Genomic DNA, 26,159 nt, shown 5'->3' with positions numbered 1-26,159 from the left:
GTTTAAATTGGTTTGATGTTCGAAACACTTAAGTGTGACAAACATGCAAAGGAACAGGAAATGAGGAAGGGGGCAAACACTTTTTTCACACCACTGTAAAACCTTTGTCTTTACTCTCCAATACATTTGATTTAATTGTTGATCACATTGGAAAATGACATTTTGTTTTTGGCCTAGTGGCTGTTGATGGTGTCAATTGATGGCTGTTGATTAAAAACAATTATAAGCAATGAACACACATCTTAACAGGATTCTTTTTTTGGTGGTAAAAAAGACTGGTGTTATGCATCAACATGAACTAAAACAAGGCTGACCTTTCGCCATTGTGTTTTTCATTGGGCTGGGTGCTGCATAGAAATTACTTGCACTTTCGCATTCTTACATGCACACAAGTTATTGGTATTACTCTAGCAGGCTGTGCCCTTCACATGTGTTTGAAACCAGAGTGGGTTGTTTTGGAGATTTGTGAAGATCTCCGCTTATGTACATGCATCTGCGGTTTTAATGTACGTTTCAAGCCGCCTTCTCAGCAGACCCTGCCTTTGATTGACAGGCGCTCCCTGCATGACCTGGATCCTTTGCTTGGCAGAAAATTGATGGAGAGGAGTTGAGGGAGTATGTGTGGGTGGTTGCTAAGTTGAAAGAGCGTTGGAGGTGTTTGTGAAACAGAGAAGGACAAGGGGAAAATACAAAAAAAGATCAGACAGAACTTGAATGAGCACTTCCTGCTACAATTTGTATTTTAATCTTTGCGCAATCTGCGATGCCTTATTATTTTCCTCTTTAGATTCCAAAATGGTCTTGTGTGAAGAGGCCAGTGGAGCTGTGGGTGGTGCATTATCTTGATTCTCTTCGGGTGCTGTGATTTCACTCGTTATTTGTGTAGTGCTCCCCGTGATACACCAAGTGTTTTTATTTATTTTATGTGCCATCGCCTTAGATGTGTTTTCACATATGTTATTGTAAAAATCAAAGACTCAGTCAGTAAAAAGGGATCGGCAAACATAAGACAGACTTATGAGAGACTTATAAGAGAATAGCGAGACAATGCAAGATGAGCACAGCAAGAAATTATTCAGAGCCTCTCCATTAGATGGGAGTCTGGTTATTTACAGGCTTAAATGTAAAAATACCTCTCACAAAAGCTTTCAGACAGTGTGGCAGCGAGCAGCATTTTGTCAGAAAATGTCCCATGTATCAACCATCAATTATCTCTCAAGTGCCCAAACTTTGAGTGCATGTAATACACAGGACTATTGCTGCTTGTATTGGCATTGTTGAAGGTCTGAAAAACTATACTATACTCAAGTATTTATAATGAATAATATTATCATAGTAATAAGACAAAGTCAACCACTGGACAAAGGACAGTAATTTGTGAGATTTTGCAAATCAAAAAAAAAGAAGAAAAACCAAAACAAAAGACGATGAGCCTAGGAAAACCACATACATCCTAGGGCTGTGCAATTAATGGAAATGTAATCGTGATTATGATTTTGGCTCCCAAAAAACGGAATAATCGAGAAAAACTATTATTTAGCTCATTACGTTTTGCAAGTAAACTCTTATTTTCTCTTGTGTTCTGAATGAAAAAAGTTTCAATAGGAAAAGTATTAAAGTGCTCATATTATGCTTTTTCCCCTTTCCTTTATTGTGTTATATATCTTTTTGTGCATGTTATAGGTTTACAAAGTGAAAAAGCCCAAAGTCCACCCCAAAGGGACTTACCATCTCCAACAGAAAACACTGTTCACAAACTGCTCCAAACAGCTCTGTTGTAGTCCAGCCTTTACTTCAGAGACAAACGTGGTCACTTTGTAATACACGTTATAATGCTCGCCTAGCTGCTAGCATGGCACTCCCTCATACTCTGCTTCTGACTGGGTAGTAGTCCTTACCTAGCTACTGCGCATGTGCGACTCCCAACAAAGATGGAACAGAAGTGTGACACACAGGGTGAAAAGAGGAGCAGCAATGTGCTGTACAACAAATATATGGTGTTTTCTGAAAATTAAACCACATCTACCTCTAAATACAATTATGAACATGAAAATGAGCATAATATGAGCATTTTAAGGCAAATTTCACAGTTGTATGTGTTTTTTTTTTTACTGTTGATTTATTTAACTTTTTCCACTAAATTCAATAATTGCAACATCTTTCCAGAAGTCCATAATCCGGCAGCCCTAATACAACCCTCCATCACCATCTTGTGAAATAGTACAATAAAAGCAACTGGTGGCAAAAAAAAACACGATTTTACCTTGTCATAGTTGAAAAACAACAGTTTGGAGGGTAAATAGGACATACATAGAACCTCAAAATCCCATTGACACCCCTTTCCTCTGAAAATCTCACAATTTGAAACTGCTGCTGAAAACGGGCAAATCTCAACAAAGCTAAAAGTTGACGTCAACATCTCAACTCCTAGTCTTTGTCACGCCCCAACATTTGCATAGGCTACACCACTGACCTGAGGTCAGCTTAGTCTTCTGAATCTAGCTAGGTCACGCAGAACTCCAGAGGTCCGCTGTTTAATTACTAAACTCACTTCTGAGACTTTTTTTATGCGAGAAATCAACTATGTAGAGGTCAAATTAGAGTTTAGATTCTCTGCCCGAGCCCGACCTTCGGGCCGGGCCCTTGACCAAGCATTTGTGTTTTTTTAATCATTACTTTATTAGCCTTATTCAGTGGGGAGAAAGCTATGCCTCTCCAGGTTCTCCCGTAGCTCTGGGTATATGTCCTGCACTGACTTGAGTGTGAGGTAAACTGTGCTACATCGTGTCTCCCCCATCTGCAGCACTGTTGTTGGCCAGTGCGTCAGCATGCAGATCGTGCCGAAGGACAGTATTAATTAGGTGACAAGAAAATCTCCTATATGGTTCCAGGGCTTTGATTATGTTGCTGCCTTGATCCGTTACCCACACTATTTGGCTGAGGGAGCAGCTATAGGGTCAAGTTTAGGTTAGAGTTTCTTTTTACGTTTCTTCATTCGGATCCATTTGCGATCCATTCCAGTCTGGATAAACAAACAGCGCAGTGTACATGCTTCATCCTTGTTGCATTATTCATTAAGATAATTCTAAACAGATTTCTGTAGTTCAAACAACTCGGAATTGTAGTTGAGAACGTCAGTTATAACGGGCCATGTATTCAAAAACTGTCGGGTTTAAATCGGGCTCATAATTACAGTTAATGTGTCTGGCCGGGCTCGGACGCAACGTGCTCGGGTAGGGTAGGGCTTGATTTTTTGGGCCCGATCTAAGCTCTAGGTCAAATATGGGCCGTTTTACGAAAATTGATGGCTAATTGCAAATGTTGTACAACTGTGTGTCGCAGTTCAGCGGGAGCTCAGCAGGCTAACGTGACAGCGGCCGGTGCTGCCTCGCCGCCCGGCGTGTCCTCCTTCATAGACCCCAGCTCGCTGTGAGCTAGATGGATCTCCGTCACGAAGGGAAGCCCGCAGCGCTCCATACCCGCGCAAAGTCACCGTTTCTGGGTTACTGGACTACAAAATGCCGAAGCCCTGACGGAGCTCCGGGGCCTGCAGCTAGCTGCGATCTTTACCCATAGGATTGACGGGGCACCAGCAGCTAACGAAACAAAAATGCATTAAATTGAAATCGGACACAAGCTTTAGCTTTGTAAGACCTTAGGGTAAATGTTCTATACGTGGCGTGACGAAATTAAAACTGTAAATATATTATAGTTATGCCGGAACTGTAGCTAGCTAGCTAGCCTCGATCTTTAACTACCCATAGGATTGAATGGACACTAGCAGCTAAAGAAACCCCTCCTATTCACAAAAATGCATTAAATTGAAATCGGACACAAGCGTTAGCTTTGTAAGACCTTATGGTAGCTGTTATATAAGTGGCGTGATGAAATTCAAACTGTAAATATACTATAGTTATGCCGGCAGCCGGCCAGCTCCGCGGAGCCCCGTGCCCCGGTTGTCCAGTAACCCAGAAACGGTGACTTTCTCCTGGGTATGGAGCGCAGCGGGGCTGCCGCTGTCTCGTCAGACTGTGTGGACCTCCTGAAATCGGACACGTCTTACCAAATTTGCAATTAGCCATCAATTTTCGTAAAACGGCCCATATTTGAGCTTTATATAGTTGATTTCTCGCTTAAAAAAGTCTCAGAAGTGGATTTAATAATGAAATGGTAGACAAACAATGTATAACTTTGCAGTGTCTGAAATATGAGACCTGCTGTCTCGTCTCCAATGTGTTTCTATGGGGTTTGCTCAAACCAATCAGCGCGCAGCTCATCTAAATATTCATGAGCATTCCATATTTGGAAGGAAAGCTCTTGTTCCAAATAGAGCCATATTCACAGGGTAGTTAAGGGCCTAATAAAATAGCATTCAGGCAATTTTCAGCCCAACCAATGTTACGTACCCTATTAGGAGACCTTAAGGAACAGTGTGAAATACCCTATATAATCATTCTATCACCCCTTTCATTTTGACTTGACCTTATCGTTCCCTGGTACGATCAGGTTGGATGGAAGTTTCACGTTTCAAGGTTGTTATGGTTAAAACTCTCGTTAAATTGCTATGTTACAGTGAAGTAATTTCTACTGTATTATGGGGGATTTACTGTCACTCTCATGCTCTATCTCTCTCTCTCTCTCTTCTGCTAATGAATAATTATGTGCATGAACAAAGGATTATTGACACGCGGTCTAAATCCAAAGACTGAGGATCTCTCTCCTCAAATAAGAGCGCTTCACCCCAGCAAAACAAGATAACTTTAAACTTTTGTAAGGTAAGGCAGCTTTATTTGTATAGCACATTTCAGCAACAGGGCAATTCAAAGTGCTTTACATAAAACATTAAAGAGCAGTTAAAAACAGATAAAACACGAGAATAAAATGTACAGTGCAGTATAAGAACAAATTAACAGAGGCCAACTCTTACTTATGACTTACACTTTAACTCTTTTTCTTTTGCAACACAGGTTCCAAACCTGGCCTCCCAGAGGACTTATAAATTAACAATTATTTAAAGAAAGGCAACATCAAAAAGATAAAATACGAGAATAAAAGTTGCAGTGCAGTATAAGAAATGAACAATTATTTAAAGAAAGGCAACATCAAAAAGAAAGGTCTTCAGCTTTGATTTAAAAGAACTGAGAGTTGCGGCGGACCTGCAGTTTTCTGGGAGTTTGTTCCAGATATGTGGAGCATAAAAACTGAATGCTGCTTCCCCCTGTTTAGTTCTCACTCTGGGGACATAAAGCAGACCTGTCCCAGACGACCTGAGAGGTCTGGGTGATTCATAGTGTAGTAGCAGATCAGAAATGTATTTTAGCCCTTTAACCGTTTAGTGATTTTTAAACTAGCAAAAGTATTTTGAAATCAATTCTTTGAGGCACTGGAAGCCAGTGTAAAGACTTCAGAACTGGAGTGATGTGATCCACTTTCTTGGTCTTAGTGAGGACTCCAGCAGCAGCGTTCTGAATCAGCTGCAGCTGTCTGATGGATTTTTTAGGAAGACCTGTAAAGACACCGTTACAGTAGTCAAGTCTACTGAAGATAAAAGCATGGACAAGTTTTTCCAAATCCTGCTAAGACATTAGTCCTTTAACTCTTGATATATTCTTAAAGGACAATTCCGGTGCAAAACGAACCTAGGGGTTATAAACAGATGTGTACCCACTCTGTCGCTCTCTGGGATATTGTTTTCATGCTAATTGAATGTGTTTGTAGCTTGAAAGACACTAGCGTGGACCGCTGATTAGCTTACAACGCTAGTATTTGGGGCACAGGGAACGTAAAAACAAATCGCTATTTATACCACTAACAAGGCTCAAAATATCACCACACTTCAACGGTAGCATAATGAGGGTCCCTACATGTTAACCGAAGCATTGAGAACTTTGTAGGTGTACAGACAGTTTATTGAACGAAGAGCTGCGGGAGTTCCGTGAAAGGACTACTGCACCTTTAATTTGTTCAGTTTAAAGTATCTTTGAATAACTATTTTCTTTTGCAAATTATTTAGTTGTCATTCACAAAACCAAAGTCACATATAATCAAACTCTAAAGTAGATTTGCTTAAGATTTTGATTATATGTGACAGTATCTACTGTCATAATGGTACACTATAGCAATATAGCAAATCTCATATGCACGAATGTCTTTTCTTTGCTAATATTGTCATAGGTCATTTTCAGCCCCTGAAATAAACCAAATTGCCATTAAAAATTAGATCAAGTGGGCTCAAAACTCGCTCTGGAGAAAATAAATTATTTTCATAGTCTGTTCAGAATGACTGCTGGCTGCGTCCCATCCTCTCTATGTGGTGTCCTGCAAATTAGGACAGCCATGAAAGCTGTGTAAACTTTCAAGAGGACGTTTGGGGACATTGAAATGTGAGCACATCGGGGAAACGGTAAACAAAAACGGGAAATGAGTGGAAACATGCTGCCAATATGTTGTGGGTGCAGAGAAGAAAAACCACCCAGGGTTTGAAACGATGCTTTTGATACAGTATATATATTTTGCTCTAATGACTTTCAGGCAAAATCAGAACCCTCGCTCGTGTCCCTCCACCGTGCACTTTTTAACCCTAATTCTTTTCCCTCCCTTTCTCCAGACCACACCTCAGTTGGAGGACTTGGGGACAGTTTTTACGAGTACCTGCTGAAGGCATGGCTTATGTCAGACAAGACCGATACAGAAGCCCGCAAGACCTATGATGACGCCATCGAGGTACAGTGCAATACAGTTACATAGCATACAGTTCTTTCCACATATGCTAGCTGCTCAACCAAATAGACACTCACAGTGTGCATAATCTGAGGAAAACTAAAATGTATTTATATATTTAAAAAAAAAAACTAAATTCTTTCTTTTGCTCAGTCAATTCTTTTTTTTTTCCCCATTGGAAGACATTTGCAGCCATTTGTTCTTGCACATTATAAAAATACTACTTTAAAACACTACTGCAGAGAAAGATGAACCATTACAGTAAAGACAAACTCTTAATTTGATTATATTTCAATCGGTTTCCTGTCAAATCACCAGACACCCACACGAAGAATTAAAATGTATTTTAGGAAGTAATGCCACAAACATTCATGTTTGTTTGTTGTTTTTTTTTGTTTTTTTTTTATATTTTCTTATATAGAGCATGTTAGTTATGTAGTAATTTTATTTCACTGAATGTATAGTTTTTAATTTTTGTTGTTTTACACTTTTATTAAAGGCCGAAAAGAAATACAGTCATAAAACCAGGCCCAGCTAGTATATTAGAACTTCACAGGCTCAAAGTCTTAAGTTTCAGATCTGTAGTCCCAGCTCAACCTGCAGCACCTTTCGCCAACAAAAGTAAACTTACATTTTTACCAGTTGTCCTTTTTTTACACAAAAACTCCCTGCTTGCAGTTTTCAGTGCCCATCTTTACAGGAGAGAGTTGTGCTTTTGTTTTTTAAATTAAAGTGAGAGTGGATTTAGCAGGAAGCAGATGTTGGTCTGTACTTGATGGAGATGTCCGTCAATCATTAGGAGTGTCAGAGAGTGAGCAGAACAGATGTTAGAGAGCGAAGGGTGAGGAATGTGGCTGGATTTTAAATTCTGCACTGACCACTTTTGTTCTGTTTTCTTTTTGTTTTCCCCACCCTCATACACACTCAATGTCAATGCCCCATTCACACAACTTAACCCCATATTTACACACACACACACACACACACACACACACACATACACGCACGCACGCATACCCTTAATATTCCATTGATAACCTTCATCCAAATGCCTGCTATAATAAATACTGTGTCATTCCCCCTTTTCTGACTTTATCTCTTCATTCTCACCCAAACACAAACATTTCACACTTCCTAATGTACTCATTCAATCACTACCTGCATACAAATACTCTCACACAAACCTCTCACTAAAAACATACTGCGTCACCCCCTTTTTTTCTTGGGTCGTATTTTCTCACAAACGTCCACAAATACATTCTCAATTACCACACACACACACACACACACACACACACACACACACACACACACACACACACACTTCCTCCCTCCAGGCCATCGAGCGCCACCTGATACGCAAATCTAACGGCGGCCTGACATTCATTGGTGAGTGGAAGAACGGCCACCTGGAGAGGAAGATGGGCCACCTGGCCTGCTTCGCCGGCGGCATGTTTGCGTTGGGCGCTGACGGCTCGCCCGACGACAAGGCCGGACACTACCTGCAGCTGGGAGCTGAGATCGCACACACCTGCCACGAGTCCTACGACAGGACGGGTGAGGAGGGACACAAACACACACGTGTACTTTTAGAATGAATAACACTGCCATGAAAGCCCAATTACATGTAACAACCTGAAGATAAGATTATTTTATTTCTATGGTGTTTCTTACTTTTAAGCCATTATTATTATTATTATCCTCATTATTGCTATCTCTGCACGCCTATAACCTCAAAATTAACTAGTGCTTCAAACCAGACTTTAATTTTTATTGGATTTATTTAGTTAAAGCAAATAAGCATGCATGCGTGTGTGTGTGTTCAGAAATCGTGAGGTTGCTCTGAGAAAGAGGAGAGTTTGCCATGGCAACAAATGAAGATGGAAAGAGAGGGAGGGTGGGAGAGATTTCTGTTTAGGTGGCAGGGAGTTTGATAGCAATGATCAAGCTGTCTTTTCCCTCTTTCCCTGTCACCACCACCTCTGTTACTCTTCGCCCCTCCATCTCTTTTTTTCTACCCTTTCCTCCTCCCCCTCTTTATCTCTCCTTTATCCTTCTCCACCTCAACCCTTTTCTCCTTCCCTCAAGTGTTGAAGCTTGGCCCGGAGGCCTTTAAGTTCGACAGCGGCCTGGAGGCGGTGGCCGTACGGCAGAACGAAAAGTACTACATCCTGCGGCCGGAGGTCATCGAGACCTACTGGTACATGTGGAGGTTCACCCACGATCCCAAATATCGACAGTGGGGCTGGGAGGCAGCACAGGTAAATGTCATACATGTCATTGTAACTAAATAATAATAATAAATAATAAATAAGTTGCTTTGCAGCACCAAACAAGTACAGTTTTAAGACCCTGTTCTCCCACACGAAAATGAGCTCAAGCTTTCAGAGTTGCTGGCATTGTTAAATGGAGGACAGCCATGACAAAGGTAAAGTCTGATGGAAAAGTTCCCTCTATGAATCATCAGTTCTTGCTCAAATATCTTGCTCTCGAAAACACTCCTAGCATGACACAGGTGAGAGAGCATAATTCAGTGGGGTTTATGAGAAATGTCGTCTTATAATGGTACAAAATCAACCTCAAATTAAGTGAGAAATGAATTACACCACCAGGGTAAACTAAATCTACTAAATAAAAATAGTATGGTGACATTTGAAAAGTTTTGAAAAGTAGTGTGTGTTGTTAAAGGACATTTGAAGCTCACTCTATCCAGACTTTATTTAGCCTGATTCTTCCTTTCCAAACACATTTTTTTATTTTTTATTACGCATGTTCATGCTGATCCAAAGCACAGCTTCCACAGCGCTGCCAACTTTTAATTTAGTTTGGAGGGAGATAGTAAAAGTACCTCAGATTTGACATGGTCATAGTCAGGCTCATCCTGAACATGACTCAATTGAAAATGTCGGAAAAGCTCTAAAGGAAAAGATTTTGTGAAAGTTTAACCATGTGGACATTGGTTTTCGATGTTCGGCATTTCCAGGCAAAAAATAAAATTTAAAAAACTGTACAGTAAAATAACATCAAATTTTACTTTGCCAGCAACCCTCTGACGTATAACATGTAATCATTTAATGTATGATAGTTTAAAAATGAGGACATTTTCATTATCATTTGAGCTGACTTGTACAGCCTGACCCTGTATAGCAATGTCCAGTGAACTATTTAAAAGTGAATATGGTCATACTCAGAGTCAGGAACATTTTGAGCAGCAATTCATTGCGCTTCTCAGCAAAACTATTATAGAAACTGTTTTATGTAATTAGGACTTCTTTGCTCACGTTGTTATTAGGTATGTAAAATGTTATGAATTATTGCTGTGATGCGAGCCTTTCTTTGTTCCCTTTTAGCCGCTCCAAGTACCGGTACATTAACAGCACAAGATGAAAATCACAGTGGGTGTTGTGGTTTGAGATTAATAAATGGCAAAGCTCCTGAATATATATTATTTGCCTAGTTTCCATTGGAAAGTGAAAGTATTTAAACAGTGAGCTGAGCTTGTTTTGCTGCAGTTGCGACTGATTTAATATCGACTTTTGAGTCAGAAGGTCAGACTCCGCGTAATTGTGAGTCTTCATTTGTTTTCATGCCATTCCCCCTGTGCCTATGACACCCAGTGGCAGGGAGTTGTTTTAAGCTTCATTTGAGCTTGTGAAACCAGATTTAGTGCAGGTCTCACTCAGCTGCAGACAGAAATGTTATCTCCCAGTTTCTTGTATTGTCTCTTCAGGTCTGTGTATCGTGTGACTGCAGTATTGTTTTAAGGGATAAGAGATTTTGACCTTGCAGTAAAGCACATATAGGTAGAGAACTACTTTTGTTATGTCTGTCTCTCTCTCTCTCTCTCTCTTTCTGTGTGTGTGTGTGTGTGTGAGACATGTACCTGCAGGTGAATGTGAGGACTTGTGATTCTTTCAGATGTTATTAGATATTTATTCTTCCCTTTGTGTTTTAATATGAAACGCTTTATGAAAGTAGAACAGAAATGAAAGTCTTCTCTATCTTTCACTCCTCTGCTCCACTCCTGACAGAGGATTAAAGAGCTCGTCTTCTATGCTGCAGTCAATGTGTCTTCTCTGTCTAAACCTCAACTGGCCTGCTCGTCACCCTTTTCTGTTTTTCTCTCCCACTCTTTTCATACTCTCCTTTTTTTCCTCTTTCTCCTGTCAGTCATCTTGTCACCTATTTTCCCTCCAATTTGAAGCAGTGAAACTACTTCGCTTTGTTTTTCTGAGTGGGAGTAAGTGCGTTTGCGCTCGTGTGGAAAGCAAATACATTGGCAAAGTGTGTTTATGATGTGTGATTGCATTGAGTAAGAGTGACACTAAAGAGAGCTGGTGCCGAAGGGCTCATCTTTGCTTCCCTTGCATTATTTAATATTGCATATATACATGCATACTAATGCAGATGATAGATCCTAGACGTTCTTTGTTCTGAACTTATTTAATTTTGCTAATCTATAGTTTTATGTCTGTTTAGCACACGGATGTTCAAAAGTCACTAGGTTTGAGTAAAGTCTTTAAAGTAAAATTTTAAAATGGTGTCTGACTTGCTTGAGATGTTTTTTTGGCATAAACAATGTGGCATTTTCTAATTCTTTGCTTGAAAATATTTGTATCTTTAAAAGGTGGGCCCTGCAGAAAAAGTTTGGGAACCACTGCTATACAGTATACTAATCTTTATAGTTCATAGGTACCATGTATGTGCCCTCAAAATGCCACTGTGAATGTAACTTTAACACAGGGGGGAGCCAAACACCATTCATCTAAAGAGCTGGATTGAAATCGGCAAAGTATCCCTTTTAATAATGTTATTCTGAGATCTTTCTGGAGCTGTCTTTCCACATCCACAATTTATTCTTTTTTTTCCCAGTTGTGAGTAGCTCCTCTATTTACATTACATCAACAGTAGGCATACATACTTTGTTTCAGTGTACTTTTATTTTGTTACTTTTCCAGTTTGAACACACTGCATACTGAAAACCTGCCTACAATTAGTATTTAGTATGGATTTAGGCCATCCTGGATACTCTGCTTATTTAATGCTTTCTGCTTTTTCTCCTTTGCATTTTTTCCATCTCTTAAAATGTTCCCGGTTTCTTTTTTGTACCAAGTTTCTCACACAACACCTTATACTGCATACACACACTTTTCACAAACACCTGCGCTCCTCTCTGTATGTTGCCTCAAAGCTCCGCTCCCTTCCCCCGTACCACAGCTGCATCCATCTGCTCCACCAAACCTGCCTCTATTTGTCCCGCTTCCTCTTTTCACAGTAGCCATTACCGCTGGCTTTTACCTGTGTGTGTGTGTGTGTGTGTGTGTGTGTGTGTGTGTGTGTGTGTGTGTGTGTGTGTGTGTGTGTGTGTGTGTGAAGGTGAAGCCCAGCTGCTGCTGTAATGTGAAATGTGTCCTTACTTAGCAGCTGCAGACACTCCACTCCTCCTTTTCCTACAGGTAGACTTTTTATCAGATAATTTATGTAGCGCAAATATTCTGTGTGTGTGTGTTCTACATTTATGGGTACAGTTATACTGGGTGTACCGTAACCCAGTAGGAAGATTTGAAGTTTACAGGCTATTGAGTGTTTGTTGGAGTGCAAATGTGACTTGATTGAAATGTGTCTTTTAACCACCTATTATTATGGTGTGAGTGGTGTGTGTTTTCTTTTTTTTTTGCGGGACACTGCAGTGTGGCTCCAGAAGGGCAAACGCACGGCAGGGCGCAGCTGCCTATTAATTACAGGAATTACAGAACAAATTCCTTGCGACGGAAATCTGCTGACAGCAAAACGGTCAATCGAGGACTGGATGGAGGGAGAAGACGAGCGCGTGTGCGAGAAAAAGACGCACTCTGAAAGACAAGGACAGAGATAATGCTTTCAATTACATGCGTTAATAGTGAAAGTCGATAAGGTATGAGCAGGACTGTAATGCAGGCAAAAAATTTATGGAGGCACCAATTTCACTGTAACAAGTCCTTATTGCAAATCAATAGAGCACACAGGTAATAGCATACCGTCAGTGTCACGAGCTGGACGATTGCTGCATTTTTAATGAGGTGTTGCTGACTCGTGGGTGTGTGCAGACGGGGAAAGCACCTGCTCACAAATTAGACTTGTTTTCAGCTAGAGGATACACTGTTACTCCTCAGAGCCAAAACAGCACTCGACATTTAGTCCGTAGGGCATCATCAGGGTGTGCTCTGTGGGGGGAAAGTGCCATTATATGTGACATTTTCTTGGTTTTGCTGGCCCACTTATTTGCCACTCTTTTAGAAATGCTAAAAAAATCACAAACTCGGCTTTGCTGTGTGCTAAATCCTCAAAAATAAAATCATCAGCACCCCAGTTAAATGATTTATTAATGTATGAATCTTTTATTTGTGAGTGTTGCCTCTTAATAAGAGAATACTTTTTTTCATATTAGAATGGAAAAAGCATACACATTTGTGCTAATTTTATCAGAAATGTTAGAAATCGATATCTAAGGTAAGTTGTTACAAAAGACGTTAAATTAGGTTTTTGTTGGTCTTCATTTGCTGTCACTGCAGCATAGAAACAAAGAGGTGACAGTTTCTTTCTGACTAGCAACACTGGATGCAGCAGGCCAGTAACTTGCTGTTGTTTATTGTTGCTTATTCTGGATGTGTTTGAGTCGCAGTGAATTTGAATGGTCCAAGCTCTGCTGTTATCTGACTGGCTGTCTTCCTGGTTGTGATGTTTGTTGTTGATGTTGTTGAAACATTGATATCACGTCTGCCGTCATTTAAAGGGTCAGAGATAAACCCTCAAAAGTCAACGTGAATGCACGGAGAAGGGATTTATATCACAATTTAACCACGAACCTACGAACATGGGTTCAATTTCTCCTGAAAAGTCTGGACACCATGTGTGTTTTTGTTAGGATTTAAAGAAAATCTGACGTCCAAAGAAATCTGATTGAACCTCTCCCTGAATGTATCTTACATTCCATGCATACACCGATTACACCGTTTTCTTTATCACAGACAGCTACTAAAAACTAAGAACAAAAGAGTTGTTTAGAAAGAAACCTCTCACATTTTTTATTTTTAGGAGATTGTTAAAAAAAAAAAAAAAATGGCCCCTGACAGACCTCCACAGGGTCTGCCTCGCTTAAAGAAAAACTTTGGCAACACTTTACTTGAAGGTATCTACATAAGAGTGACATGACACTGTCATGAACACATGAACCCTAACTAACTCTAACCCTAACTTGTCATGACAATAACCAAATGACACTTACTAAAAGAAGCGTTATGTCATAAACGTTTATGACTTGTTTATAATGTTTATATGTTCATGACAGTGTCATGTCACTCTTATGTTGATACCTTAAAGTAAAGTGTAACCACATTTTTACTTTGTCATTATGCAGCAGCTCCCTCTGCCTCAGATGTAGCATTACATGAAACAAATGAGTGTGTTCCCTCCCTATGAAGCTGATTCGGGAAGAGGAGGGACGAGAAGAAAATGTTCTATAATAAAATGTAAATGTAGGGAGGCGTTTGTGGTAATCTTCATTTCCTTCCGTTTTTCTACAGCTGCTGTATGGGTCTCCCCAGGACTCGCTCTAATCTGTCACAAGGAAAGAAATTAATTATAGCATGCTTTTGTAAGCTTATTAAAATTGTGCTCTCCATCCCCCCCACGTTTTCTCTTTGCCCTTCTCTTTCCTTTTTTTTTTTCAAATTCCAAATTCCCTCTTTTGGTTTTGCTTCCTTTTTGTATTTCTGTCCATCCCACCACTTGCACTTTTCTCTTTATCCTTTTTTTTTTCCTTTCACTCCATCTTTTTGCTTTCTCCTTAATTCCTTATCTTCTTCCTCCTTTGCTTTTCCTTCCACCCACTTTCCTCATTCTTCTTATGTTCTCCCTTCCTTTTTCTTCTTCTCCTCTCTCTTCCTTTCCTTCCCTTCTTCTCTCCTTGTCTCCTCCAGGCCATTGATAAGTACTGCAGGGTGAGCGGAGGTTTCTCCGGGGTGAAGGATGTCTACTCCTCCAACCCGACCTATGACGATGTGCAGCAGAGCTTCTTCCTGGCCGAGACGCTCAAGTAAGCCAACACTTAATACGTTGAATATTTGGCTTGAGCTTTGATGATTCATTCATCACCTTTGTGATGAAGGCAATCATTTAGTGGGTAGGTGGTGGGTTGGCTGATTGAAAGGACTTGTCAGCAAAAAATGATTGCAGCAATTACGTGCTCATATTTTGTGAAATGGTTTTAAATAAATGAGCCGAAAAAAGATAAAAGCGGCAGCGTGTCAGTCACAGACCTTTAGCAGGCATCCTTTTAGGTTTTATAAACGGATAATGAAAAAAATAAAAAATAAAAATGATTTCCAACTTCAAAAACAAACCTCAAATACAAAATCTACTCAGTCCTGGGTTGATTTGGTGATTACTGGTAGTACCAGCAAGTGCGGTTTAATACCACACTAAACACTCGTTGAGCAGCTACTTTGTTAGAAATACAACATGAGAGCAGTTGGTGCATCTGTTTACCACACAGCCAAAAACATTTAAGTTGTTTTAGCAAAGAATTCAGTCAATAATTGGCCTTTTTCCATCATGACATGAGCAACCGCGATCTGATTTCATTCGAGTAGTTTTCCAGCAGTGCACGGTGAAAAGAGCTGGTTATGTTGCTGAGGAGTTGAAGTTGTGCAGCTTTCATCTGACAGCTCACTGTGGCTGCTCCCTCTTGTTCCATTACTCCTTGCAATATTTAGAAATGTTTCACTTCACAATTAAAGTCACCCCGTGTTTGGTATGCTTTTAATAGGAACTAGCAGCAATAGGACATGTTTGGTTTGCTTGCCAAGAGAGCGAACATGAATGAGGCAGATATCGGCGAGATAAAATTCAAACAGTAACGCTGGTTTACACGCACTTGGTTTCCTGTGAATCCCTCGTGCGTGTGAAGGCAATTTGAATCCAGTGCGGGAATGGCGGACTCTGCCACCAACAATAAAAACTACTATATAGAGCGGTAACTTCCGAATGTAAATACTTTGAAAGACTGTTATTGAAAAATGCTGAGCAAAAGTAGGAATAAAAAAACATGTTTTCATGAAAATCTTCAGGATTATAACTTTAAAGAGCACATTTGAAGCATAACAAATATACTTACAGATAGCTCTTAGTGTCTATAACACCGTGTGCTAACATCATAGTACTCTGTGTATTGGGTCATTTTTATTAAAGCACAAAATGCTCCTGGCTAATTTTACTGTAGCAGAACTATTTAGTGACATAATGAAGCTGTTTATCGTCCTGTGAAAACTTTAATTTTTTGAATGGAATGCCTCCAAAACGGTAGAATTAAAAGAAGCTTTACAAATCATATTATTGGCTAGTTTACCTTTCATCTTTTCATTTTTTTATTATTATAGAGTCAGTAACCTGACCACAGAACCCTTACTTTCTGTACAACTGCTGCATATCAGCATTACTCTTCTAAGAGCAATAATGACAGGTAACACACTGGCATATGTTATGTTTTTCTATTTTATTGCCACAAAGTGTTTTAAAGGCTGATTAATGCAAAGGACTACTCTAACGTCTCTGTGGTGCATCATCATCATCACTGATGGATGAAGGGAGAAGAGGCTCTGAATGCAGACTGTGACCCACTAATGTGGCTCTCTGTTCCCCCCTGCTGGCAGCTCTTTGAATGTTATCTGCTGCTGCCGGCAGTGCAGATATACAGGTGCTGGTCATATAATTAGAATATCATGAAAAAGTTGATTTATTTCAGTAATTCCATTCAAAAAGTGAAACTTGTATAATGTATACATTCATTCCACACAGACTGATATATTTCAAGTGTTTATTTCTTTTACTGATTAGAACTGACAACTAATGAAAACCCCAAATTCAGTATCTCAGAAAATTTGAATATTGTGACAAGGTTCAATATTGAAGACACCTGGTGCCACACTCTAATCAGCTAATTAACTCAAAACACCAGCAAAGGCCTTTAAATAGTCTCTCAGTCTAGTTCTGTAGGATACACAATCATGGGGAAGACTGCTGACTTGACAGCTGTCCAGAAGACGACCATTGACACCTTGCACAAGGAGGGCAAGACACAAAAGGTCATTGCTAAAGAGGCTGGCTGTTCACAGAGCTCTGTGTCCAAGCACATTAATAGAGAGGCCAAGGGAAGGAAAAGATGTGGTAGAAAAAAGTGTACAAGCAATAGGGATAACCGCACCCTGGAGAGGATTGTGAAACAAAACCCATTCAAAAATGTGGGGGAGATTCACAAAGAGTGGACTGCAGCTGGAGTCAGTGCTTCAAGAACCACCACGCACAGACGTATGCAAGACATGGGTTTCAGCTGTCGTATTCCTTGTGTCAAGCCACTCTTGAACAAGACACAGCGTCAGAAGCGTCTCGCCTGGGCTAAAGACAAAAAGGACTGGACTGCTGCTGAGTGGTCCAAAGTTATGTTCTCTGATGAAAGTAAATTTTGCATTTCCTTTGGAAATCAAGGTCCCAGAGTCTGGAGGAAGAGAGGAGAGGCACAGAATCCACGTTGCTTGAAGTCCAGTGTAAAGTTTCCACAGTCAGTGATGGTTTGGGGTGCCATGTCATTTGCTGGTGTTGGTCCACTGTGTTTTCTGAGGTCCAGGGTCAATGCAGCCGTCTACCAGGAAGTTTTAGAGCACTTCATGCAGATTTCATTTTCCAACAGGACTTGGCACCTGCACACAGTGCCAAAGCTAGTTATCATCACAATTAAAATAAATGAACATTTGAAATATATCACTCTGTGTGTGATGAATGAATATAATATACAAATTTCACTTTTTGAATGGAATTACTGACATAAATCAACTTTTTCATGATATTCTAATTATATGACCAGCACTTGTAATTCAGTGCACACTGATGTTCCTGTGTGTGAAGGGTCAAACATAATCATAAAACAGAGCAAATTGGGCTTTATTGGCTACTCTGTCAGCCCTTCTGTTGGCAGGAAGCTACTTTTCAGCCCTCCACTTTTAACTTAGATGTGTCTGAAATTAACACCCACAAAGCGTCGAAACATCAGTGAAATTTGTCTAAAGTCTATAAGTCGTCAAAGGTCACCCGCCAAACTGGCTGGTTACTCTCTCAGACGATGACATTTGAATGCCTCAGTGATATGCAGCCTTTGGCGTCTATCTATGCTCTCAGTCTTTGTCCCTGCTGGCTGCGAGCCAATCGCATCAAAGCAATACAGCAACAGGCTGCTGATTGGCTGCCAATCTGCACAAAGATGGAGCATCCAAACATCTGCTGATCTGCTGTGTAAAACTTACTTCAGCACAGTGTGTGTGTGTGTGTGTGTGTGTGTGTGTGTGTGTGTTTGCCAGATGTATGTTAATGTTGATTAGATTTCATAAACCAAGTGAGTCTGCTCACACAGAATGTATTAAACAGAAAAAAGGTATTAAAAATATCTACATTTGTATGAATGCATGTGATATACTGTGCAATAAAGTAACGGAAAACATCAAATAACTTTTCTCACCGAAGCCCAGGCACAAGGATGGTACTGCATGGGCGTTACAATTAAATGCAAATTAAATCAAGATGACTGCGGAAACAACAAAGACTTGTGGCGTAGGTTTCTTTGGCAAAAAACCTGGCACAAAGTGTACAGGTGGATTTGGAGGACTCCCACAGCCATGAACTCTAATTAGACTAATGATGTCAATCACACATCAACGGAGACGCCCAGGTGGAGCTGTGTCTCCTATTTGGACCAAATAGAGACAAACTGGTTTCAAACCCAAAGTCTGAACTAGGAAATGAAGATTAAAGAATATAGGTCAACAAACATAGAAGCAAATCAACAATTACTAAAAGAGCTGTTGGCAAGACAACATGCATTATTAATACTTAGCTACAAATGCAGGCTTTTCAGGTTCCTGTGCCTTTAAGCTGACACTTTGTGCTCTACTTTAACAAACATGCAGAATATTTTCGGTTTGCGCCTCAGTGATGTCATTCACTTCTTTATTCTTCTTCACTTTCCTTACCCAATCATTCTCATCTTCACCCCCTTTTTCCTCCCTCCGTTAACCCCCCCCCCCCAACCCCCCTCAGGTATCTGTACCTGTTGTTCTCCAGCGACGACCTGATGCCGTTTGAGAGTTGGGTCTTCAACACAGAGGCTCACCCACTTCCTGTCCTCCACCTGGGCAACATCACCCTGCCCGGCAGTGAGCCGGCTCAGCGGTAGACGGGCAGGCCATCTTCCTCCACCACAGCACCAGGGGGCGCCACTGTATGCCCGCCTGCCTGCCCAGAATCCCACCCGCCAACACTGGACAAACTTACATTCAACTCTACAGACTCTCAACTGCTTTCGGACTGCAGACATCAACCAGAGGAGACGGAGGGAGAGCCTCGCGCGCAGACCACTGCGGCGTGGAGAGGACTTTGAGTCTCCCCTCGCTTCTTCTATGTTTTACTCTTTGACACTCTCTGTCGATCTCTCTGTCTTCTCTGCTTTAATCAGAAAGACGGTGGGTGTTGCTGCTCAGCCTCACGACTGGCTGGAATTGACTCTGAAGGACCGAGCTCCAAATCTGGAAGCTTGATTTAGTTTTTTTGTTATTACTTTTAGTGTTGATTTGAGATTTGACCAAACTTTTCTCTCTACAGACTCAAGGCACTGAGAGTGCAGTATGGGGTTTTTGTTGAAGGATTACGCTGTCGGTTTGACACTGTACTGATGCAAGTGTCTTTTTTTTTTTTTCCAGGCAGACAGACTTGAGGACTTTACAGGGTCTGTTGATAAGGTGTGTTTTTTTCCCAGTTTGAACAAATCTTTAATGGGGACACAGGGTTGAATCAAAGCCCATTCGCTTCTCCCTGAACCCAACCCCTGCCCATTCCACTTCCCGTTTACTCTTCATCAGATGAACTTTGACCTGGAAATGTTAGCAGCTCGTCCCATCATCAGCGGGAGGTTAGGTTGTGGCAACAATCCCCACCTCCTCTTCCTCCTCTTCTTCTTATCCTCCTTTTTCAGAAAAGTGGACCATTGTAAGTGGAACGGTAACTACACGGTGACAGCAGCAGGCCTCCCCATCTTCACCACTCTCCACCTCGACATCTTTCCAGTTTCTCCTCCAGTTAGAGACGTCACCGAGCCACAACCCCAAACATTCTGCTGCTACTCGTTTGGATGCTGCTCTTCTTTTTTCTTAAATCTCTCCCCTCCACCTTTTTTCCTATCAACTCTTCTGTCCGCTCTTCCTCTTTCATTTCCTTTCATAAATCATTTTCAGGTCATACCTTGTGAAATGAGGCTAGAACCCAACAATGCTTGCGTGTGTGCGTGTGTTTAAAATAACCTCTGCTGTGAATCATTTATTTGTGCACTTTGTATGGGAAGACTATGAAGAAGAGGAAAATAGAAGTGTAGCACTGAAAGAGCTGAATAAATGAAGTCTCCCTGCTGAGCTCCCCATGCCACATTTGCTCTGTTCAACCCCATATCACCAGTTGGACCACCTAACTGTAAGTTGTATGAACTCATGATGTTGTTAAAATTCTCCATCTCCATCATCTTTACCACTTTTCACTCAGTCCCTCTCTTATTTTCTGCTTTTATCTGTATTTTGTCATGTCTTCTCCTCTCTTCCATTTTAACCTCTACCTCTCCCTGTCCACAATTTCAAAAAACAACAAAACAAAAATAAACTCTGAGGCTCAGGGTTCCCTCATCAGTCAGAAAAGTCTGTCCTTAATTTCATGATGTCCAGGTTTTGGATAATCTCTCAATCACAAAACTATTTTGGATAACAATGTGGAAATATTGTTTTTATCTTCAGATATACAGAACATTCACCTGTGAAATGTACACTATATAGCTGTGTTAATTGTTTTGGTGAACAATGATTTAATAGCTACTGTACAGATTGATTTGACTCTGTTCATCATATTGTCCAACTGCTAAATGCCGACATCATATCATCAAACAAACGTCAAAACCTTAAAATCTGTGAAGAAACTGAGGTCTGGGAAAAATCTGAAAAAAGGAGCTAAATCGAGTACATTTTTGGCTAATTTTGTTGCTGCAGAAGACAAAGGCATCTCATTCCTGTTAACGTAGATCCTGAAATTTAGCCACTCAAACATAAACCTCAGCACATTAAACATTTCAAACCCTAGAATGTTAGTTAGACCTGCTCCTATATCTGCTTGATTTCAAAAGAAAAAGAGAGAAATAAGTTTGCATTTTAAATGGAACTCAGTTTTCTTTCAAGTGAAAAGTAATAATGCAGAATGAAAATATGAGAGCAGCAGCAAATATGACAGTGGTGTGAGCTCAAAACATTGTAGCTGAACCGCAAGAAATGTTAAAGGAACACGCCGACTTATTGGGACTTTAGCTTATTCACCATATCCCCTAGAGTTAGATAAGTCCATACGTACCCTTCTCATCTCCGTGCGTGTCGTAACTCCGTTGCACAGGGCTTCTCGTGTGCTGCGAGCAAATCACTCCGCCCAAGTAACAGAAGTAGCAGTGCTTCGCCTTCTGAGAATATAGTTCCTAGTATGTATACGGTTAGAAGATGGCTGCGTCTCATGTGACCTTGTTATTTGTACATGCTGTGACTATACAAATCCCAACATGTAAATAGGAACATGTTGGCATTATTTTGTCACTTATTGGGAGCAGTAGGCTAGATGGAGCCGGTTACCTCCAGGATCTGGGCTAAACTAAGCTAGACAGAGTTATGACACGCACGGAGATGAGAAGGGTATGTATGGACTTATCTAACTCTGGGGGATACGGTGAATAAGCTAAATTCCCAATAAGTCTGCGTGTTCCTTTAACAAGAAGGGAGAGGAACGGGCAGCGGAAGGGAGGACGTGATGATGATTGAAAGCATGACTACCTGTTTCCTGTTGTAATGAGTGAGACTGCTGAGTCCCGTTGAGGTTAAATAATCTAATATTACATCAACCATTTACTTTTCAAAAAGTCAAATTTTCAGTCAAACCACTTTGTGTTGTTGCTGTACCACCAATGTCAAAAACTACACACCCCCACCCCCACCCACCCACCCCCCCCGCCCCCCATCAGCAAAATGCTTTTCATTTTTATCATTTTTTAACTGAAGTCTGTCTGAGCCACCATCCATGTTGGTAGAGATTCAACCAGGGTGTTTTGTTCTTGAGAAAAAAGATCACTTAGTTTAACAAAAAATACAGATATGTATAATATATGATAATATGGCTTAATGATGGGCTCAATGAACCCGTGTGTGTGCGTGCGTGCGTGTGTGTGTGCGCGTTTTTCTAATTATTTGCTTGAAAATATTTGTATCTTCAAAAGGTGGGCCCTGCAGAAAAAGTTTGGGAAAGTATGTATGTGCCCTCAAAATGCCACTGTGAATTTAACTTTAAGACGGGGGGGAGCCAAACACCATTCATCTAAACATTGCCCAAACAAAGATGAAACAGAGCTGGATTGAAATCGGCAAAGTATCCCTTTTAATAATGTTATTCTGAGATCTTTCTGGAGCTGTCTTTCCACATCCACAATTTATTCTTTTTTTTCCCAGTTGTGAGTAGCTCCTCTATTTACATTACATCAACAGTAGGCATACATACTTTGTTTCAGTGTACTTTTATTTTGTTACTTTTCCAGTTTGAACACACTGCATACTGAAAACCTGCCTACAATTAGTATTTAGTATGGATTTAGGCCATCCTGGATACTCTGCTTATTTAATGCTTTCTGCTTTTTCTCCTTTGCATTTTTTCCATCTCTTAAAATGTTCCCGGTTTCTTTTTTGTACCAAGTTTCTCACACAACACCTTATAGGATCGCTCCATTTTCACACGAAGCTCAACATCCTACTCTCTTCCTTTATTGGTCTCTTTATCCCACGCATACACACACTTTTCACAAACTCCTGCGCTCCTCTCTGTATGTTGCCTCAAAGCTCAGCTCCCTCCTCCCGTACCACAGCTGCATCCATCTGCTCCACCTCTTTTCACAGTAGCCATTACCGCTGGCTTTTGTGTGTGTGTGTGTGTGTGTGTGTGTGTGTGTGTGTGTGCGCTCGCGCTCGCTCGCTCGCTCAGTAATAAGCCTGTTTGTGTGACCTGAATCTGCAATGTGTCCAAACTCTGTGTATTAACTGACTGGTTTAGATAAAGAGAGGAAACTGAGCAGGATTCAAATACTAAAGATGATTCTTATGCAGGCGTTCAAGCTGAAGAGTAGGAATTGCACTTAACCAGGAAAAACAAATGTGTGTCTGATTCTTTTCAAGCCTTATTGTCAGATGTGTGATGCCTTGGCCAATACTGTACTCCTTCACATCCTTTGCTTTGTGTTTTGTAATACATCATTATGATACACATTTCGTCCTTTTTGTTTTTGTTTGCACAAACACTGTCTGTCCTCTGACGTGCAGGTAGATGCAGATCTGTGATGGAGTAAAAAGTTGACATCTACAAATGCAAAGAAAACTGTTCAGAGCATCAAAATGACAGAAAAAGGCTTTGAAAAACATTTTGACTAAAGGTTCTTTTAAAATGTATCAATATGCTGACTTAGTTTATTATATCCCCACCTGTCCTCATGACAAAGGCAGTAGATCAACTGCTCATCTGTCAATGAAGTCTCGCGGTCTATGCAGAACAGACAGTACTTCTACAACTACAATAGAGTCAAGGATTAAATGGAGTAATTGATACATTTTAAGTTGGTTTTTGGCAGTGTTGCGCTTTTTTATTTTGCCTCAAAATGCTGCTCATCTTGAGTGCACAAAGTGTGGACGGTAACACTACGACCTAGTTAAAGTTTGGATTTAAAGGATTGTTTTTCGGTCACGGCCTTTTGAATGGGAGTGCTAGGGACACTTTTATGCTAGCCTCAAAATAACTATTTTTAAAACACTAAGAAGGCTCGACACAACATGAAACTTTGCTCCAAGTATCACCAGGGGCTCTACACATGAACTCCAGCATTGAGAACATTGTTTGTGTACCCAGAGTTTACTAAAAAGAAAGGTTTTGAACAACTCATGTTAGCAGTTGTTCTTCCAGTCGCCGTCTATCGAGCCAGTCAAAAATAGTCGAGGGAGGAGAGTAAAGATGGAAAGCTCCTAAAGCTTAGTTCCATATAAATGCACGGATAATTAGTTGTTTTGTTGTTAGTGAAAAATAATATTGACCTTGTAGTTGAAAAAGGAGCCTCATATAGGAATGACACTTCCTCCTATGGTCTGTTCATTTGCATTCGGCGATCGACACTTTTTGACTGAGAAGATGGTGGATAGTGTAAACAACAACTGCTAACATGAGTCGTTCAAAACCTTTCTTTTTAGTAAACTCTGGGTACACAAACAATGTTCTCAATGCTGGAGTTCATGTGTAGAGCCCCTGGTGATACTTGGAGCAAAGTTTCATGTTGTGTCGAGCCTTCTTAGTGTTTTAAAAATAGTTATTTTGAGGCTAGCATAAAAGTGTCCCTAGCTCTCCCATTCAAAAGGCCATTTGACCGATAAACGAAAATGTGATAAATCTTAAAAGTGTCGCTTCTGTCCTAATTATGCTTTTAAACGAAAGTTTGACTCCTGTACAGTCACAAAAAGACACTAGGTTGCATTTTGGCGAGAGTTACGCTTTAATTCCATGAAAAGACTGAAACCAACAATGGATTGATCCATCTAACAGTATGTATTCAAAGCCTGATTTTCTTCCTCTGTGCCACAGAGCTCCAAAAACAAATAAAAACACGTTCCATCATTACCATGAAAACCCACTGTAATGCTGCCCCAAATACTCACTAGAGCACCAAATGTGGATTGATCCGTGTCTGAAAATAGTCCCCAACAAATGCACTATGAAATCCTGTTTGAGCAGCGTTTGCTTAAAAACATTCAGCCCCCATCTGTTTTTTGGAGAAAATTTTTTTTATTTAATGAAACTATATGTTCGTGACCTGTTTTCAAATATTTTCATCTTGATTAGACGTTAATGGTATAATCACCTGCTTTCAGAAATATCTCGGTCCAAACAAACAAAGTGTCGGTGGAAATTAGACATTTTCCAAAAATGTTAGTTGGGTCTTCCCAGGTACAAAATTAAAAATTAAGCCTTTTTTTTTTTACCCTTTTTTTTTTACCCTGCGTATCAACCCTTTTTTTTTTTTTTTTCCAACGTTCTTGCCGCTTTTTTCAAGGTTTATGTTTCTTTTCTCTTTTTTTTTTTGCAGGTTTTTTTTTTTTACCAACTTATTAGTGTTACACTTATTTTTTGGAATTCATGACCTATAAACCTCATTTATATGAAATGAAACCTATTTTTTGAGTGCTGAAAGCTAAAATTATGAATTATTTTCACTAATAGTTCAAATCAGAGTAATGTATGTTGAGAGAATCTCAGACTGGTATACGTCCACGTTTAGTCAGGATACTGTTTTGAAACAATTTCATTTTTTTCCCCAAATGCAATAACATTGAATAAATGAAAGTAGTTAAGTGATCATTAATTATACTCAAAGAGTGTTTCTATGGAACCATTCGTGTCATTTTTGTGCAATTTGGTTGAAATGAACCCAAAATTTAGAAACTTTGAAAAGGGGTGAGATTTGACCCGAGGACAACAGGAGGGTTTGATCAAACGTCTAGCTAACGTTCAGGTCAATGTTTATATTTAATCAATCCACCTTTTTGAAATAAATGAACCACAGACATCCTCTGTTTTTTTTTTTTATTTAAAGTTAAAGGAGAACCTCTCAGAATTCTCCTGGATGGCATCGGTCAGTGTACATACAGGATATTTCTGTGCCACGTTATTCCCTCCATCATCCATCCAGTATCATCTTCTCTTTCATCTCTGGTGGCACTCAACCTCAACAGTCCATTGATGCAGTACAGTCTCAGTATCCCCCAGTCTCTGACATCACACTGACGTCATCACCACCTGTATCTGATAGGGGTGGGGGGGGGGCAGGCCTGGGCGGCCATGAAGTCGCTGGAAGCGGCGTTGATTTTGAAAATTGAGTGTTCTGTATTTGCATTTTTACTGAACTAAAAAAAAATCTAAAGTATCTGTAAATATGTTTAAAACTGAGACACAAATTCAATAAAGATGTTATGAAAAGTGATTTGAAACTAAGAGTATATTCTGTGTTTTGATTGTTTGATCGTATAATGCTTGTTATGTTTGTCAGCACTGAGGTGAGTTGCTGTGTATCAACACTAAAAGATGAGCATGAATCCGGTTAATATGAAGCTGTGAGGTTTGCTTTTTTTCGTACATAACCCTGAAGTTTGAACCATTTCAAGCCGAATGCACATCAACAAATGACTCAAATTACAAATACTCTATTACTACTATATTGGAGATCAATGCAGAGTCAGACATTTCTTTTTATTTGCTACTAA

General features: G+C 40.2%; 1 protein-coding gene across 2 annotated transcripts in view; it reads left to right on the top strand.

Moving 5' to 3' along the window:
• man1a2 (mannosidase, alpha, class 1A, member 2) overlaps positions 1 to 25,879 on the top strand; it is a 138,656-nt gene extending 112,777 nt beyond the window's left edge. The window contains exons 10-14 of one of the 2 annotated variants that reach the window (XM_078262527.1): positions 6,608 to 6,723; positions 8,058 to 8,277; positions 8,809 to 8,981; positions 14,679 to 14,794; positions 25,493 to 25,879. In XM_078262527.1, coding sequence (XP_078118653.1) covers positions 6,608 to 6,723; positions 8,058 to 8,277; positions 8,809 to 8,981; positions 14,679 to 14,794; positions 25,493 to 25,496 — 629 coding nt within the window. In that variant the 3' untranslated portion in view covers positions 25,497 to 25,879. Of the gene's footprint in view, positions 1 to 6,607; positions 6,724 to 8,057; positions 8,278 to 8,808; positions 8,982 to 14,678; positions 14,795 to 18,843; positions 23,125 to 25,492 lie in introns of those variants that run through there. The other variant, XM_078262526.1, reaches the window with a different exon arrangement.
• The last annotated feature ends 280 nt before the right edge of the window (positions 25,880 to 26,159 follow it).

This window comes from Sander vitreus, chromosome 11 (assembly GCF_031162955.1).
Source record: "Sander vitreus isolate 19-12246 chromosome 11, sanVit1, whole genome shotgun sequence".
In the NCBI taxonomy this organism is placed as follows: Eukaryota; Metazoa; Chordata; class Actinopteri; order Perciformes; family Percidae; genus Sander; species Sander vitreus.
Note: the sequence above shows the minus strand (reverse complement) of the source record. Positions and strands in the feature narration are given on the sequence as shown.